This window comes from Archocentrus centrarchus, chromosome 16 (assembly GCF_007364275.1).
Source record: "Archocentrus centrarchus isolate MPI-CPG fArcCen1 chromosome 16, fArcCen1, whole genome shotgun sequence".
Classification (NCBI taxonomy): Eukaryota; Metazoa; Chordata; class Actinopteri; order Cichliformes; family Cichlidae; genus Archocentrus; species Archocentrus centrarchus.
Genome location: NC_044361.1, coordinates 11,519,744 through 11,539,104, shown reverse-complemented (window position 1 = coordinate 11,539,104; position 19,361 = coordinate 11,519,744). Strand labels below are relative to the sequence as shown.

The 19,361-nt window shown below is 41.7% G+C and overlaps 1 protein-coding gene across 2 annotated transcripts in view; it reads left to right on the top strand.

Annotated features, from left to right (window-relative positions):
* Positions 1 to 19,361, top strand: part of bckdhb (branched chain keto acid dehydrogenase E1 subunit beta) — a 57,739-nt gene that overhangs the window by 15,003 nt on the left and 23,375 nt on the right. For both annotated transcript variants that reach the window (XM_030749809.1, XM_030749808.1), the window contains 2 exons: positions 874 to 971; positions 2,406 to 2,516. In XM_030749809.1, the coding sequence (XP_030605669.1) occupies positions 874 to 971; positions 2,406 to 2,516 (209 nt within the window). The remainder of the gene's footprint in view (positions 1 to 873; positions 972 to 2,405; positions 2,517 to 19,361) is intronic.

Below are 19,361 nucleotides of genomic sequence, written 5' to 3'. Positions count from 1 at the left end.
TATAATTACTTTGCCTAATTGTAATTTTAACTTTATGTGTTGCCTTTGAGGAATGCTTTTAGTAGTTAAGTTTCTCCAAAATCCGCTCACACTTTTAGATCCCGTGTGCTTCAAAGTTGGGAGCCAACACCAAAAAAAATGGTGAATGAGATTCAAAGACAGTAAATGCTGCATTTAGAGATGAAACGTTTGCATTTGTGCAGTATAAATATTGCTAATAAGCTGCTTGTTTAAAAAGTGATGGCAGTTTGAGTTTATGATAAGTTTTTGCATTATAATAAATTCCATGACTGTGCTAATGTTTTCCAAGACTTTAATAGCTTTTATTCAAACCATATACTTACATGCACTTTATCTTGGACTTTAGTTCAAAGAGGGGCTGGCTGCGAGGCTCCCCCTTTTGGGCTGATATTCCGTTTATGTGGCCCCTTTTCTGATTGATACCCCATCCCAGTGTGTTGTTGTCAAGATTAATCAGAGTTACAAGCCCATAGCTGGCAGAGGATCTCATTAGATCATGCATTAGATTGTGCTGATAAAAGCACACTGGCTGTGGTGAGAGATGAGGTTCTGGAAAAAGCCTAAAAGAAGCATTTGAAGAGAGCCAGATAAAATGTTCAAGAGCAGGAATTTTGGGTTTTTGACCAGTTTGTCGTCTAGTTTGGCTGTAGACTAAAATGGAAGCGTGGTTAGTTTGGGATCAGAGCATTTTGCATATAAATCCCGGACTTCGTGGCGAAATGATGAATGAATGTGTTTTTAGGATTTCACCTTTTTTTTTTTTTTTTTTTTTAAATTAAAGTTTGTATTCCACCTTGCATGTAATGCTTATGCATGTGTATGTTTTTTGTTTTTTTGTCCCCCCCCCCTCAGTGGAGCAGGTTCCCGTGGAGCCATACACTATCCCGCTCTCGCAGGCTGAGATCGTACAGGAAGGAAGTGATCTCACTCTGGTTGCCTGGGGGACACAGGTAGGTGATTCCACTCATTGACAGACTCTCAGTGGGTTACCTGAGCAGTTTCACGTTATTGTCTATCTTTGGCTCATTTTCCATGGCCACAGGAAGAAAGGGGCCAAGTTTCATCTCCACTAAATGACATTTAAAGCCACGGAGGGCAGCAGTGGATTAACTCGAAGTCTATCCGTAGCCCCCTCTGTCCCTGCAAGGTCTCTCAGCGGGCAGTCTGAGACCGTATCTGCCCAGACATCTCCACAGCATCGAGGCTGTTGATGACTCTTATTTGTTAACACTACATGTCTGCTGCACACTTTCCATTGTGGCCTTTCTTTTCACATGAGAGATTTTATGTTCTTCAGCTTGATAATAAAGATGTCTGTAACTCACCAGGAGTCATCCCTGACTTCGATTGTACCCAGCCACTTTAACAAGCTTATCCAGGGCATGATGTACCTGCAGCGTGGCAGGGGGGGTCAGATAGCACTGAAGGTAACAGTCTCCATCAGAGTCAGTATTAATGTTGAGGGGTGGACATGGAAGGAGGAGGATCTTGGAAAGTAGTAGAAAACATGGCTCTCCTTTGTGAAAGGACATTCTTGACGGCCCTGCTTACTTCCTTCATCTGTTCTATCATCTGTCACACTTATGTAGATGATAGTAAATAAACATGTTAACGGAGCAGTGCTTCAGTCTTCACCCCCACCACCTTTAGAAACAATTTATTCCCCAGAATCATGAGCTTTATCTGCTGCAAATAATGTGCTGCAGCATCATTAATTAGAGTTGTGCTTATTTATAAGGTTGAAGCTGTGTTTTTTTCAAACTGGAATGATTGCTGACAAACTGCTGTAGTTGTGCTTGTTCAGATTTATCGCAGCAGTTCTCATTTGGAAGCATCCAAAAAAATGGCTGCCAGTAAACATGGACTCAGTGAACTTGAGCACTAAAGTGATGAATTGGTGAGGCATACCATTCATGCCTTTTTTTTTTTTTTTTTAAATTTTATTGGTCAATTCTGTATTGAGTGCTATATTTCTTTAGTTGAAAGTACAATAAAAGATGATGGTTAAATTATTGTCATTATTACTGTAAAACTACATTTTTACCACCTGTATATTAGCATAGCGCTCACAAAGTAACTAATGTGAATGTTAAGCTGCAAAATATGAGTTGAACGCTTTTTTTTATTTTTTAGGGTGCATCAAAGGGTGGTAAACAAGTTCTTAAACATTCCGCATTGTGGTGGGAAAGGAATAAGCTTTTGTTTTTCCATTTTAAACCAACAGAGTCTTCAGCATCTGGAGATAATATAAAAATATTCCTTTTTATAGTCACGATATTTTAAGTGTAAGCTTGTTAGAATATAAACACAGCAAATTTAAGGCAGACCTAAAAAGCCAAAACATTATTATTATTTTTTTTTCCCCCATTTAATTTCTTGTTTAGCTTCATGTGCTGAAGGAGGTGGCCACCATGGCTCAAGAAAAACTGGGAGTATCCTGCGAGGTCATCGATCTGCAGACAATCCTACCCTGGGATACTGAAACTGTTTGCAAGGTAACACAAATGCATGCATACATCACAAACACAATAACCTGGAAAAAAAAGTGTCACAAATAAATGTTTGAATAAGGGTGCAACGGATGTAAAACAGAATCTAGTTTTTAACGTCTCCTGTCACAGCCTGCCAAAAGGGCCCCAGTCAGATGGAAGCTGTAATGTTTAAAGTTGTTGAGGGAAAGAGTGAACAGGAAATAATCAGACGAATGATTAATCGTGTTTTCCCCCAGTTTTCTCATTCATTTCAAAACTGTAGATTTGGAGAATCGTTTGACTCGAGTGCTAGTCTCATTACTTTGACATTTGTTATTCATTTGGATGGTCATTTGGCATAAATACTGCTGGTCAGTGGAACCATCTTTCTGCTGGATTCGTGTTTATTGTGGTGCAAAGTTAGGCAATGTTCCTCTGGGCAGTGCGGTTCTCTTTGGTTCCTGATAAACAGGATTCCTTCCACCGCTGGAAAGACACGACTACTAGTTTATGTTGCCTCAGCCTTACACAGGCTATGGCACTCACTAAAATAAAATATTTAATTTGGGAGGGCTTTGAGAAAGGAGGTTTCTTGCCAGTGGGTATTCCATCCTTATTTACTTTGAAATGCAGGAAGGAGTATGACACAAGACAGTTTGGAGAATTGTGGCCTAGAAAGATTCTTTCCTGCTCACCAAAGGCAAGTGTCTGTAGACTAAACCACCAGGAGACCAGCTGGAGAGGGTCTGATGTTATGAAGAGACAAAAAGGTGTGTGTTAGTCAGACCTTAAAGAGCTTCGCAGAGGGACATGAATCATGATCATGTAGCCTCTTCACTCAGGATCTTTCTTTGTCATCACTGCTCCTTTGTCGTTTTGTTTATTTTTTTGCTTTTGAATACCTAGCTGTTTAATTTTGCATGTTTATTATCCAAGTTTCTTGCTCCTCTAGTGAAAGATACACCTTCATCAGTAAGCACCATGCTGCGCCCGCTGCCAAGCATATCTTATAACCAACAGTTAAAAGGCAGGAAGAAACTGTGGTAGGAGGGTAGTAATTTAATAGGGAGTCAATTTGAACTGATGGCAGAGACTGCGGTGCTGTGTTGGCGCTGAAACGCTCAAAGTGAGCTGCAGTCAGTTACAGTTTGTTCAAGGGGGGCTTCTCAAGTCCGTGCAGTCTTATTTCTTTTTTTGAAATTGTGCCCCATTAAAACAACTGCCATGAAATTGAATAGTGTGTTTATGTGCTGCTTAACAGGCCTAATGCCAAGCCTGCCACCTCGAGCTTGTCAACAACATCTCTCCTTGTCATTTCCTCCAATCCAATATTCCTTAAACATCTGTCAAACCTATAAACCAATTTCCCCAAACACACACATACACTGTCTCACACGCACATACACACACACAGGCACTGTCCCTTCTTTCATATTTGGCAGTAAAGTCACTGTTGCATTACACTAATCACTCTAGGGATGCCAGTCTGTTTTTTTTTTTTGTTTTTTTTCTCTTCCTCTTTCTACTGAGACCTATTTTTCGAGCCTCTTCTGCTGGCTGAGCAGAGAAGCAGCCTTTTAATCAGGCTATTATCAAATTTCAGTGAAGGCACAGAATTAATTTCAGTCCAAATCATGATTATTATCAAGCAGACTAATGCACAGGAATACGCATTAACGGCTTTTATTTTATCTTTTAATTAATCAGAAGCACACAAGCAAATATCCAGATGTACATTATTCATGGTGAAAACAAATGTGAGTAGCTTATGCAACACCTGCCATCACAAATAAAAGGTGGTGAACGCAACGCTGTTGAGACACACAAATGCAGCGGCTCGTTCGTTTCAAGCATAAAAGGAGCTGAAGGCACAATGCTGTGATGACCTTTGGTTGTCCAAAGGTAGACATGTCTGCCATAATTTTTTATTTGAAATGCGAGCCATGTTGACAGATGGATATTAGCATTTAAATTAATACTCTGTTTGTCAGCCTTTTGTGTTTTAGAATTTAACGTTCCTTACATTTGATGGAATGGGTTAGAGCTGAAACAATTAACCGACTGAATAACTAGTGTATCAACGGAGCAAACTATCTTCTGCTAGTTAGTTTATGTGGAAAATAAAGCTGAAGTTACTTTCAGCTGCTCCCTTGCCACAAGGGGTTAGCACAGCGGGAGGCTCCGCATGTTTGATTTGGCAGAGTTTTTCCTGACCTTTTGCTCACCAAGCGAATGTGTAAATGACTACACCATTGTAGAATCAGTGTAGAATCAGTGTAATCAGTGTCTTTCTTTAAAAAAAGACACTGATTACTCTAGGCAGTAAAATCCTTAAAAACAGTGACTTTACTGCCAAACTGCAGCATTCTCAAGACAATGCTAAAAAAGCTGAGAGACACTAAAGATGGCAGTCTTCAAAGTTTTCCTTTTCATAGACTTCTTTGCTTGTTTAAGGAATAAAATGCTCAGAAACACGCCCCAAGGTTAAATGCTTTCATTTTTGTAACAATGACAGCAGGCAGAAATACAGAGCCCTGAGTGTCCTCAGTAACCCCTCACAAGTGGTGCCCTAACTACTGGGCGCTGCACAGCTGCTTTGGGCTGGCATGACTTTAAATGCCTGAGAATCAGCAGAGCTGCAATCCACACAACCATCTAAGAGTTTCATCACACTGCAACCCACCCATGCATAACTAGTTTAAGTATAATACCTATAAACAGCTCTTTGATGCTGAATCTTTGATCAGTCCGTTTTGTTTTAAAGTCCAAAAAAAAAAAAAAGAAAGACAGATTGGTTAAAAACTTATGTCTGACCAGCAGTTTAAATCCCAGTGACACGTTATATGGTCAAAAGTACAGGGCGTCCTACACATTACACCTATAGGAGCTGCTCAGCCATGGAAACCCATGCCATGAAGTCCCTGGTGTACAGTTTTTGTGCTGATCTTAATGCCCGAGGAGGTTTGGAACTTTGCATTTATTGAGTTAATTAACTTAACAACAGGTGTACTAGAGGGGCCGCGATGAGACAATCCCCTAAACAGGAATGGTTTTACAGGAGGAGGCCACTGACATTTTTCCCCTCCCCTCCTCGTCTTTTCTGACTGTTTCTTCACTAGTTTTGCATTTGGTTAGAGTCAGTGTCACTACTGGTAGCATGAGGTGATACCTGGACCTTACAGAGGTTGTACAGGTGGTCCAACGCCTCCAGGATGGCACATCAGTATGTGCCATTGCCAGAAGGTTTGCTGTGTCTCCCAGCACAGTCTCAATGGAAGAGATTCCAGGAGACAGGCAGTTACTCTAGGAGAGCTGGACAGGGCTGTAGAAGGTCCTTAACCCATCGGCAGGACCGGTATTTGCTCCTTTATGTAAGGAGGCAAAGGATGAACACTTTTCAGAGCCTTACAAAATGACCTCCAAAATGACCTGGTGTGAATGTCTCTGACCAATCAGAAAGAGACTTCCTGAGGGTGGCCTGAGGGCCCAAAGTCCTCCAGTGGGTCCTGTGCTTTTCACAGATGAGAGCAGGTTCATTCTGAGCACATGTGACAGATGTGAAAGCCTCTGAAGAAGCTGTTGAGAACATTATGCTGCCTGTAACATGGTTCAGCATGACCGGTTTGGTGGTGGGTCAGTGATGATCTGGGGACACACATCCATGGAGGGACACACAGACCTCTACAGGTTAGGCAACGGCAACCTTACTGCTATTAGGGATCGGGATGAAATCCTTGGGCTTATTGTCAGACCCTACACTGGTGCAGTGGGTCCTGAGTCATGATGGGTCCTGCTTGGTCTCATGTGGCGAAAGTATGTAGGCAGTTCCTGGAGGATGAAGGAATTGATACCACTGATATCACCTGACCTAAAACTAATAGAACACTTCTGGAACATGGGATTTCTAATGAGACACCATCCATTGTCTCATGGAGCATGCCCCGACATTGTCAGGCATGCATACAAGCATGTGGGAGCCACACAAACTGAGTACCATTTTGAGTTGCTGCAGTGAAATTTCAGCAAAATGGACTATCCTGCTGCATCATTTTTTCACTCTGATTTTCAGGGTGTCTTTGAATTCAGCCTCTGTAGGTTGATAATTATCATTTCCATCCAGCGACATGGCATCCTTTCATTCCTAACACATTACCCGGTCCTTATCAGTATAGATATCCAGTATGAATTTTTTTTTCAAAATGTTTGTTAAATTTTTTTGGAGCAGTGTACATACCCGTGGCAATCAGACTGAAAACAATTGAATTCAAAGGTTGAGAGGTGTGGAGCAGTACTTCTGTCCATATAGTGTATGTAGATTAAAATGGGAAAAAAGCAGCAAATACTGTGATGCCACTGAAATGCTAACAGGCTATAAACATAAAACAGTAACTTATAAAAAAAAAATAACATAAATGTAAAAACTGAGCCACACGTCAGACAGCACCCATGTAAGAATTGAATTAGCTGGGCAGCATTTTCATACACATAATGACACTACAAAAGATATGGCCCCACAATAATTTGCACGGAGATAAATCAGGCTGAGTAGCCATCATATGTGCTACCTATTACTGGTTTCTCTGCCTCATTATATACAGCTCTAAGTAATGAAAGAACACACTATACAAGACTACTGGTTAAATAGTAAAGGATACAGAATATATAATATATAATATATATATATATATATATATATATTATATCATAATATAATATAATATGAGAGAACTGTAGTAATACAAATGTATGTGTGTACTTTGCTATTTCCCCATATATTTGCCTTGGGTGTAGGACTGGTCATTGGCTGGGAGTATCTTTTTATTTTTTACATTAAAGGCTCATTTTTAGCTGTCATTGTTTTATTTCTTATGAGGAAGCAACACACTTAAGAAGCCACACTAACTAAACATGAAAAACTTACTACACAACTGCTGTACTAAAATATATTTGCATCATTTCATTGACTTTTCCTGGGGCATGGTGAGATGGAACCGTTTTCTGTTCAGTCAATAAACTGTTAGAAATTGGTGGAGCCTCTTGAGACGGGTGTTCTCCTCTGATAAATAGATTTTTGGGACAACTTATGTTCTTCTGTTTAGAGAGGAAGTAGCCAAGACATTGTTAATTCAAAAGATTGTACACCTGGTGTCCAGCTTTTCCTGCAGCCTCACGTCTCCGTAAAGCCGGCCTTTTGTGCTGCTTATTAACTGGACGTGAGAAGCGGCAAGTGTGCAGGCAGTGAGATAGGCTGCAAACACACATCCAGCTGCTGGCAGCCAATTAAAATTTCTCATGTCCTATGAGTCACATTTACCTCGTGTATCTTTGAGTCGAGGGTGTGTGTGGTGTGTGTGTGCATCTGTGTGCGGTCTGTGGTAGAGATCCTTAAAGCTGTGCTATAGAGAAGAATGCCTTTCTCTTCTTGAGGGATCTGTTCAGGCAGCCACCAGCTATACTTGGATCTAAATATATTCACGCCTCTTGTTGACAAAAAGGAATCATGGGCAGAAATTGCTATAAAAATACAGAAAAAGTGAGTGTATTTAATTTTGTCCCACAGTCTAGAGCGTTCCAGTAAATGTAATAGTCGTTCTTTAAGGGATAAACAAAATGGCTGGTTTATGTCTGCCAGGCGCATGGCTCCGATGATACTCTGTGGAAAGTCTTCCTGTCGTGCTTGGGCAGCCCAAGTGTAGAGCTGTGTAAAGATGCTACATAAGACCTTTCCGATTCCTCACTAAGTGAGTTACTTTACTCCCTACTGATTAACAGCTTTCTTGTTGATCCGACGAGCCTTTTGCCAACATTTTCATCTGTTGGGCCTACATTTGTTTGACTTGGCCACTCAGGAGTCTTACAAAATATCTCTGTTGCTCCCATTATTCTTCTGGTCCGACCTCCTTCTCAGGTTTTCCAGACTCTGAATCCGACCAGTGAAGAATTGACCAGGGCCACTTTATAATATAGTCATCGGTTCACACACGGGTCATTATAGGCAGCAGTTTGTGCACCCAGGATGCGGCAAGGACCTCAGCAAGGGGCTTTTTTTTTTTTTTTTCCCCCCCTCCGGTGGCTCTTCCTTAAATTCTCAGTCTTCTGCCCTGCTATAATATAAGATTTTTAAGGCATGATTATGGCTAAAAGAATTTGCAATAACTATAATATATTAATAGTAATAATAGAAAAAACCTTTCAGCTAAAATTATTGTTACACTTTGTGAACAAATGTGAACAAGGTGGGTGCAGATTGAGAGTGATGTAAAGAATATTAAAACATGAAAAAAGGATTTGGCTGCAAAAAAACTGTAATGGCTATATTATTCTTAATAATAAGGCAAAAGGGGGGGGGGGGGGCGTCTCTGAACAAATATCACTGAAACGCACAGCTAATTGATGGCACCAATCTGCAGCAACTCTATCAGCCTATTCACAAACTGTTAGCTTTAAGTTGGAAAGCAGAGAGGAGCAAGGGCAAGAGCAGACAACAAAATGGTAATTAATTTAAGAATTAAGTCCTCATTAGTTCACCCCCATGTCCAGTGTTTAGGTCAACATGTACCATAGTCTAAAGATAGCTCTGTGAGTAAGTCTGTTATCTTGTGGGAACCAAGTCTTTCCTGGTTTGTGAGAGGAGTAGCTGCAGCAACAAGCAGTCAGCCATAAAATGTGTAGATAAACTGCAGTATAGTAGTTACTTATTGACAGTCTGCTACTAAAATGGAAGAGAGCTATGATGAACTGGAAAGTGACTCTCTAACTCTGACTGTATTGGTGTGGGGTTGTTATGATATTAAACAACCTAATCAATTTTTCTTTTCTTTTCTTTTTTTTTTTTTTTTTTTTGAAGTATTGCAGTAATCATCACCGCAGGTATGTCGGGAAACTCCTAGTTGTGGCTATTCTGTCCAGCATAAAATCCACTGATATCAATTTCAGCTGCATCCAAAATGAAGTTTTGCTTCATAGGAAAACCCCTCAGAAGAGTTCTACACTTGTCATCAATAAAAAGCTTAAGTCATGTGAAAGTATGCATCTTGTTTTACCAGACTCTTGAGATGAGAGTGGTTTGTTTCCCCTCCGTTATTCCTCCTGATGCTGGTGTTTAGCAGTGCTGAAAGCGAGCTGTAAATGTTAAACTTGTACATTATCATACATAAACCTTTCAGTAGACGGTTGAAGGAGTGCTTGTTGTATTCCTGCAATCATAAACGTTATATCACTTCATTACAAAAACAGTTTGCAAATGCCAAACTGCAGAAATGCAGTGGGCCAAGAAACTGTCAGCGTAATCTCACAGAGGGGGAAAGAGTTTTTTTTTTTGTTTTTTTTTAATTGGCTGGTGTTTTGTTGATATCTCTTAGTTACTTGCAGAGCATAACACTGTCTGCTGTCTTCCTGTCCCAGTTTACCTCTTCTATGTTCTTTTTTGTTTGTTTGTTTGTTTTTTGAGCCACCGGGGCATCCGAGGCTGTGTTAGCTAAGCTCATCTGCTTGAAAACAAACAAAAACAACTAAAATCTTTTCAGTGTCAAACACTCAAATCTTATAATTTGTGTTTTAATGAACATTGGCTAACTTCAAATGTAACAAATGGTAAAAAACAAAAAAGCTAAAGTAGAGTCTGCACACCAGAACAACTTTAATGGAAATCACAAAACATAATATTTCAGGCACAAGACACACCCGATATATACATCAGATAATGATCATGTGATCACAAATTCCAGTATAGAAAAAAAAAATTCATATACCAATGTACACATTCACAAATGATATAGAGGCCAAAATCCAACAACATTAATATCATAAGTTAAAAACTGGTAGAAAAATCACATGATCATAAAATAAATATGACCATTTTAAAAAAGAGAGTCTGGTTAACACCAGTGAAAGTACCTGTATGACAGCGGTAATGCATAAAATCTAAACCAGGACTCTTCATCTCCAGGCCTCGAGAGCCCCTGTCCTGCAGGTTTTAGATGTGTCCCTGATCCAACACACCTGAATCAAATGGCTGAATTACCTCCTCAGTATGCAGTCAAGTTCTCCAGAGTCCTGCTAATGACTTCTATATTTGACTCAGGTGTGTTGTGACATAAGTGACATTTCATCAAGTTTACAGGAGAGCCAAAACAAAAAAATGACCGTAGTTTGAATTACTTTGTATACTGATTTTAGTTTGTTTTTTGTTTTTTTAAGCATGTTTCTTTTTATAAATTTATGACACAATGCTTAATGAACAATAATCTTGTCTTTGTCGTAAATGCACTTACGCCCTTTTGGCACCAAATTCTTGTGTGCATTCATTGTTAAGTCTTTTCTTTTTTGTTGAATAGCTCTATTTCTATTAATATTTTACTTCTGTAATTTTGACAGTAGATAGAGCACATCAAGATCTTTCATTTGATATATATCTCAATTTTGACCAAAATGTCAGTTACACCCCTCTGGCTCCAAGCCCTCGATATTTAAGGTCATCATCTCATGATCATTTTTGAGCTCTCTTACATGATGAATCTCATCTAGCGTGTCAAAACAGCAACCCTGGACAAAGTAACAGGGAGCCAATTCAGGCAGGTAGAGCAATGATTGTAAGACACCCCCACCCCCCAAAAGAAGGGAAAAAAAAAAAAAAAAAAGCATTTTCAATGTGCTGTGTGCCAGTGGACAGTTGCATTCTGGCAGACATGACTGTTTGGGCCATTTCCACTGAATGCTCACATGTTTCACAGTGTTACAGTTAAAACACAGTTTCTCCTGTTTGTACAGAATATCGTGCAAATAGGGGACACTTACAGAGCCAAGCACTTGATCTGTGAAAACGTCTTTTGTGAAACTCTTTAAAAAAAAAATAATAAAAGAAAGTGAGTAACAGTGACCCAGCAAAGAGAACGGTTAGAACAGTACTTAAAAATGAAAGCCACACTGGAAGCGGTGCAGAGGCACCTGAGATTTGCGGAATTTATCAGGTATAAATTTTCTTTATGGGCAGAATCCCGAACCTTTATTATCGCAGTTTGTTTCTCATTGGCAACAGCTTTTTACAGCTGGTTAAAGTATCAAAAAAACTTTGTGTGCAGCTTTGTTTATGGAGCATGAATCTATCTTGATGGAGAAGGAAGTCGGTGTTGAGTTTTGTGATTTATCAAGACTTTTGAGGAAGAACTGGATGGGCTGCGGTAAAATCGCAATACAGTTGGATCTGTTTCTAATGACATATTAAAGACAACAGTGAGTCTTCCTGAGCAGGGTGAAAGCACAGCCTGATTCTATGTTAAGAACAGTGGGACTACGTGACTTCAAGCGAGTATCCCTACACCACAGTACAGCTATAAACATATGGTCTACAAACACAAGGGGAGGCTTAAGTTGAAAGAAGAACCTTAAAATTCTACTACAGACAACAGAAGCATATTATCCATAGTGAAATCATAACAGCTTAACACGGCCTATTAAAGAATTTAACAGGCACCGTCGTGCGTTGTGTATTGCTCAAACCTGTCATGGTTGTGACTTGTCAAAGCAGGTTTTATATCAATAGACAGGTTGTTTCAAGTAATTCACATTTCTGGCATTAAAACCTCGATAAAGGACATGCTAATTTGCTGGACCGACTACAGCGTATGAATATCTGGCAGTAGCGCTGACTCTGTTGCTTTCCTTTTGGGACCTGAGATATCTTGTAGGTCTCTGGCGTACCTGGTAAGTGCTTTCTCCAGCTCACTCTCCTCTCTTAAATGTGTATAACTTTCTCCCTTAATAGATGTCTCTTGGCCTGCTCTCCAGCTGAAGTCTCTGTGACTGCAGCGCTGCCTGGATCGCAGCCCTCATAGTGATGCAACCAGTTTGGCTGAACCTGTTAAACCTTCTTCAACACATGCAGGGGGAGTCATTTAAGGATATGCAGTGCACAAGTGCATCAATATCTCAGGTCTTACAACATATAAATAACATTCTGTCAGAGTCCCAAACAAAGGCAGAATTTACTGGATGGTTAATAGAGGAGGGAGATTTGTAGGGAGCGGTACTTGCGGGAGTAATGTGCATCAGCATCTGTTCTGATTCTTGGAAGTGATGTAGGTTATGATGAGTGTTCTGAGTACTCTGGGGTCTGTTGACTCACTGTACAGATAAGACCTTCTTATCACAGCTCAGCTCAACTTCCACACTCTCTTAATGGCTTCAGGCTGTAATGCATGTCCCGAGGCAAAGGCTGCAGGTAAATAAAGAGCGTGGAAGCGGCCGGGTGCCAGGCAGTACGCTGACATCAGTTTGTTTGCCATTTACTCAGGTGGAAAAAAATGAAAGCAAATGGGCTTGGGAAGCCACCGGCAAATTCTGCTTAGCATCAAGTTCAGCGCGTTGTCCTCGTCTCTACAGCTGTGGTTGTTATTGTTTTTAATACCGCCTACCATAATTACAATGGGTGAATAATCTGTTATTTGAGGTCGCCTTAAAGAGACTTCAGCAGAGCGGCACACAATTGGACCGATGGAAAATGTACCAAAATTTCAACCACACATTAGTGAGATGTTTCAAAAAACATTTTAATCTCTTGCCTACGCAAAACTGATCCCGGCTTCCTGGGATGGAAGCAGTTTTATGATAATGAATAAAAGCAGAGTAAAACCAAACTTTCAGTATTTATGGTTGAAAAAGGAGAATGATGTGTTTCCAGTAGTAAAATAAAAAAAAAAAAAAAAAAATATCACTGCACCAGTTTTTACTGCCACACTTCTCATCCTTTTCTGAACATGTTTTGGAAAATATGATTTAAATGTATGAGTGCTAGAACTATTGTGGTTAAGTTCAATTGAATGATCATTTTTCCTCTTGGAGCAAATCTTTTCTTTTTTTTTAAAATCGAGGTTCTCCACTTTTGAGTCAGAGATGTTCTGCCACATCTTGCAGCAGCTTTTTTTAATAACTCCATGACAGACATCAAGAGTTTTTCTCTGTTAAAAAGAGACCCTGGTCGCAGTTACGGGGGTGGTTGAGGGAGAGCGATCACGATGATGTCAGTTTCTAAATGATTCCACATCGCCAAGAATTTATTTGATGTCAGGTGGTCAGCGAAATAGATGTTTAAAGAACGGCCTCGAGTCTGTCAGCAAAAGCTTATTCAGAGCATTCATACTTGGTTCTAATTTTCCTGTTGCATGTGTTTGATTTTAAGTTGTCACTGCAGTAACACTGATGAAACCCAACCTTAAAACATGGTCACTGATTGCTCTCCAGATCATTCCCAGATACATCTCCTCTCCTTGGTGTAGATATGGAAACGGCTCACTTCTGACAAATTGAAGAACCAGAGTCATCTTTCTTTTCATTTGAAGTAATTTAATGTGGCCTCGTTCCATCTGCACATGCTGCCTCCTACACACTTTGCATTTCAGTGAGGCTTCCAGTGGGAATGACCCATCCTTTTTTGCTTAATTTTAAACTATGGTCATAGTTAGCTAAAGATGATAATGATAATGTTGAACAGACAACCATGGCTAGAAACAGCTGGCCTCCAGATACCGAGAGCGAAAACCGTAAAGAGTCTGTTTTCTGAGGGCTTGTAATATTCAAGAGCTCAGATCTAGGAAAAATAATGTACTATGGGAGGTGTGGTGATTGCACATGAGGAAATAAATTGTTAAAGCAATCAATCTATACAAATATTTATAGTATGATTTGCCTACATAAAGTAATAACAAGGACTCCTTATATGACAGAATGCTATTTTATTTTAGACCAAAAATAAAGCCATTAGAGTGGAGAGTATTTTTTCTTTGGTTGTGGCTAAAATCCGTCTTGGTAGTGCACCAAAAATTTTTATATGCAGGGAAAAAAAAAAAATCTTCCAACTAATTTGAATCCTCAGTCTATGGGGTGAAATTACAATACCAATAATTTGCTTTTAATAACAGGTGTAAATGCAGAGACCCATTGGTTCAGACGTCATTATTCAGATATGGAGTTCATGTTAATCCACATCTTTTAGTACAACATTTGTGACTTTAAATTGAGAAAATTGTAATCCTTGCTCAGTGCCAAAGGGGAAGGAAAAAACTTTCAGCTGGCTGTACAGTCAGACACTATTGTAGAATCCAAAATACATTTTTACTTCAAATCTAGATGTTTCACGTCTTGATCGATTGTAGCATCTGGGTGCCCGCTTTCAGCACCCAGCTTGGTTGCAAGAAGAGCCTCTTTTTATCTGATTGTGGTCTGGAGCTGGGCCAGGGAGGGGGCAGGCAGCCTGCTGACGATTAGCTCACAGACAAGCCGGGGCTCATGCCTCTGTTTCCCTTTCAGCCGAGGGCTTCTCTGCCAGTATCTGCTTACTGGCCCAATACAGCATCCCTAATGTCTTTGGCCCGCTGTCACACATGCACTGGAATCAATCAAATGAGAAGAAAAATGGCACAGGAAGAAAGTGGACAGAGGTTTGGGCCCCACGTTCTTATTATTGTAGCCCGTGTCTGTAATTACAGTGTTAACACTGAGCTCTGTAGACCCAAGCAAGGAGGACTGCTACACCAGTGTTTTAGTGGTTATATCAGTGGAAAATTACTCATGCTAGTTTTTCAGTGATGGATCCAGCTCCTTTCTCGCTTTCTCTACCGATGTTGATAGTCAAAGTATGGCGTAATGCAGTGGAACAGAAGAAACCAGCACGTTATACCTCATAGGAGTCGGGTAATTTTATCTGGATTAGATGTGTAAATTACAAAATTTGTGATTAATTAAGCCCATTTGTGGTTTACCAGACTTTTCAAGGTATAGTAATCTCTACTGGTTGTCTCCTCCAATCCCCACCTCCCACCTCCACTTGCATCTGTCTGCTACTGACCGCTTTTCCATCCTTTCTCCTGGCAATAGTGAGCGCTCACATTCCACAGCTAGGCACTGGAGATTTCTCAAATTCTTCCCAGTGTCACTCACTGGAGAAATGTGACCTTTAAATTTGGCAGATTCATATCAAGGCACATTGGAAAGTCATACACTCACAGCTCTGAATACACCTTAACCATAGTACTGAGCTTTGTCATTCATCCCACACACTCTCCTACTAATTATACTCTAACAGGTTAATTGCTACAGTGTGTTGACAACAGATGCAAAAATCCAGACCAGCCAACGGAATCAGGTCTCGAATGAAAATGATAAATGAAGTGGGCCTTTTATTTATGAAATAAGCCCTCTAAAGTCAATCTGCGCTATAAATTGGACTGCCTGTTGCTTCTTTGGGCCAGGTCGTAGGCTTTCCACCAGAGAGGACGGTTTAGTTAAGTAGCTTTGGCCTGAGATGTGGGCAGATTGAGATCATCGAGGTCAGCCTGCAGGCCGATAACAAGACCGAGCGGAAAACGCAGGAACGTCTGAAGTCACATGGACAGAAAGACATCCAAGAGGTCTGCTCAGATACAGCACACACAACCAGATTGTCCCCTGCCCAGAGATTTTCCAGTTTCTTTAAAAGTTCGCAGTAAATCATCAAGTCAGTTACATAAACTGAAACCAAAAAGAAGCAATACTTTGTCATCAATCTTAAATGTTTTTATTTTTTGCTTTTCACATCAGCTCTATTTAAACTATTAAATATGTTCTTTTTTTTTTGTCATTCTGCTTTTATCTTTTCAGAACTTTTATTGGCTTTGTTAACTTTTGAAGTCTTGGCAACTTTTTTGACTGTACTTCATGAAGTTCAGTCAGAATTATATTATCCTTGATACTTAAGCTAGAATTTTTTTTTTTTTTTTTTTTTTTTAACAGTCAGACTGAAACTTGGGTTCGCTGCACTTTTTGTGGAACTCCAAAGATATATTTGTTTGGTTTAAATACACGTTTGGGCTCCAGTAAGTCTTGATAAGTATTTTAAATGGTATCTGCTGCGTGAATGCCCTTGTCCCTTCTTTAACCATTGTTACCATTGTCAATTAAACCATCTGAAGCCAGAAGAATAGTTCCTAGTAGATTTTAAGTATTCTGACTTGCTAGCATTTGCATAGCCTCTGACAGTTTTGTTTGTTTGTTTTTGTTTAAAAAAAAAAAAAAAAAAAAAAACCAGTTCCTGTGGGCATCACAGTGATGGGGTGGTTAGCACCATAGACATATATATCTAGACCAGGGGTGGGCAATCCCAGGCCTCGAGGGCCGGTGTCCATTTGACTCAGGTGTGTTGGCTCAGGAACACATCTAAAACATGAAGGACACCGGCCCTCGAGGCCTGGAGTTGCCCACCCCTGATCTAGGCACTGCATTGAGCGGGGTGACCCGTTGCTGTGACACGTCACCACGTCCGCCATATTGGATATGGCAGATCTGCACTCTAGACTAATACAAGTGAATGGACTGAAGTTCATAAGTTAATTCACACATTCAAATATGCACTAATATACACTGGGAAACTGTTAGGCACAAAAAAAAATTCTGTTTTCAAAATGTTAGAATGGCTAAATACGATCAAAAACAATTCATAAACAGTCTTACCTGTGAAAGGTAATCCCATGTGATCCCATTTTGACTGTAAAATGGTTCAAACAACTCCATGCAGCACAAGAGTGCAGCATCTCTGTAATGTTATGTTTGCCGCTTTTGCCATATCCAATGTGGTGGCAATGTTGACGTACGAGTCAGCGCTCAATGCGGCGTCTAGGTATATATGTCTATGGTTAGCACTGTTGCCTCACAGCTAGAAGGTCTGGGTTTGAATCCACCTTTCTATGTGGAGTTCACATGTTCTCCATGGGTTTTCTCCGAGTCCTCCGGTTTCCTCTCCGAGTCCGAGTCTCCGAGTCCTCCGGTTTCCTCTCACAGTCCTCCGAGTCCTCCGGTTTCCTCTCACAGTCCAAAGACATACAGACAGTCCAAAGACATACAGACATAGATTAAACTCTTTGGAACCTGCTTTGGAACCTCGGTGAGAGGCGGTGAGCTGGGGTGGGTATTCTTGTATCCCCCCGGCTTGCTGCCTGTACGTCGGAGTTTTCACCGGTGGACGAGAGGGTAGTTTCCCTGAGCCTTCGGGCTGGGGAACGGGTCCTGACTGTTGTTTGCGCTTATGCGCCGAATGACAGTTCAGAGTACCCACCCTTTTTGGAGGCGCTGGGTGGGGTGCTGGAGAGTGCTCCATCTGGTGACTCCATAGTCTTGCTGGGAGACTTCAACACTCATGTGGGCAATGACAGTGAGGCCTGGAGGGGCGTGATTGGGAGGAACGGCCTGCCCGATCTGAACCCGAATGGTGTTTTGTTGTTGGACTTCTGTGCAAACCACAGTTTGTCCATAACAAACACCATGTTCGAACATAAGGATGTCCATAAGTGCACATGGCACCAGGACACCCTAGGTCGCAGGTCGATGATCGATTTTGTAATCGTATCATCAGATCTGTGAAGGGAGGAGCTGAGCTGTCAACTGATCACCACCTGGTGGTGAGTTGGATCAGGTGGTTGGGAAGATGCTGGACAGACCTGGCGCACCTAAACATATTGTGAGGGTGTGCTGGGAACGCCTGGCAGAAGCCCCAGTCCGGGAGATCTTTTAACTCCTACCTCCGGCAGAACTTCGACAACATTCCGAGGGAGGCTGAGGACATTGGGTCCAAATGGACCATGTTCCGCACCTCCATTGTTGAGGCTGCTGCTCAGAGCTGTGGCTGCAAGGTGGTTGGTACCTGTCGTGGTGGTAACCCCCAAACCAGATGGTGGTCGCCGGAGGTGAAGGGAGCCATCAAGCTGAAGAAAGAGTCCTATCGGGCTTGGTTAGCCTGTGGGACTCCAGAGGCAGCTGACAGGTATCGGCAGGCCAAATGGAATGCAGCTCGGGCAATGGCCGAAGCAAAAACTCGGGTGTGGGAGGAGTTTGGTGAGGCTATGGAAAAAGACTTTCGGACGGCATCGAAGCAATTCTAGCAAACCGTCAGGCGACTCAGGAGGGGAAAGCAGTGCTCCACTCACACGGTTTATAGTGCGGGTGGGGTGCTGCTGACTTCAACTGAGGCTATAGTCGGACAGTGAAAGGAATACTTCAAGGACCTCCTGAATCCCACTGACACACCTTCTGTAGTGGAAGCAGAGTCTGGGCACGAGGGAGATGACTTGAACAGCACTGGGGGTGAGGTCACTGAGGTAGTTAAACAACTCCTTGGTGGCAGGGCCCCTGGGGTGGACGAGATTCGCCCTGAGTTCCTGAAGGCTCTGGATGTTGTAGGGCTGTCTTGGTTGACACACCTCTGCAACATTGCGCGGAGATCTTCGGCAGTGCCATTGGATTTGCAGACCAGGGTGATGGTCCCCATCTTTAAGAAGGGAGACCGGAGGGTGTGCTCCAACCTTCGGGGGATCACACTCCTCAGCCTCCCCGGAAAGGTCTATGCCAGGGTGCTGGAAAGGAGGGTCCGTTCGTTAGTCAAATCTAGGATTCAGGAGGAACAATGCGGTTTTCGTCCTGGTCGCAGAGCGCTGGACCAGCTCTTTATCCTCTCAAGGATATTAGAGTGTGCGTGTAAGTTTGCCCAACCAGTCTTCATGTGCTTTGTGGACTTGGAGAAGGCATTCGACCGTGTCCCTCAAGGTATTCTTTGGGAGTGATGGGAGAAGGGAGCGGGAGATCGACAGACGGATCGGGGCTGCTTCTGCAGTGATGCGGACGCTGCACCGGTCTGTCGTGGTGAGGAGGGAGCTTAGTGTAAAAGCGAAGCTCTCGATTTACTGGTCGATCTACGTTCTTACTCTCACCTATGGTCACTAGCTTTGGGTAGTGACCGAAAGAATAAGATCGCGAATTCAAGCGGCAGAAATGAGTTTCCTTCGAAGGGTGGCTGGCCTCTCCCTTAGAGATAAGGTGAGTGCGGCCATCCGGGAGGGGCTCAGAGTA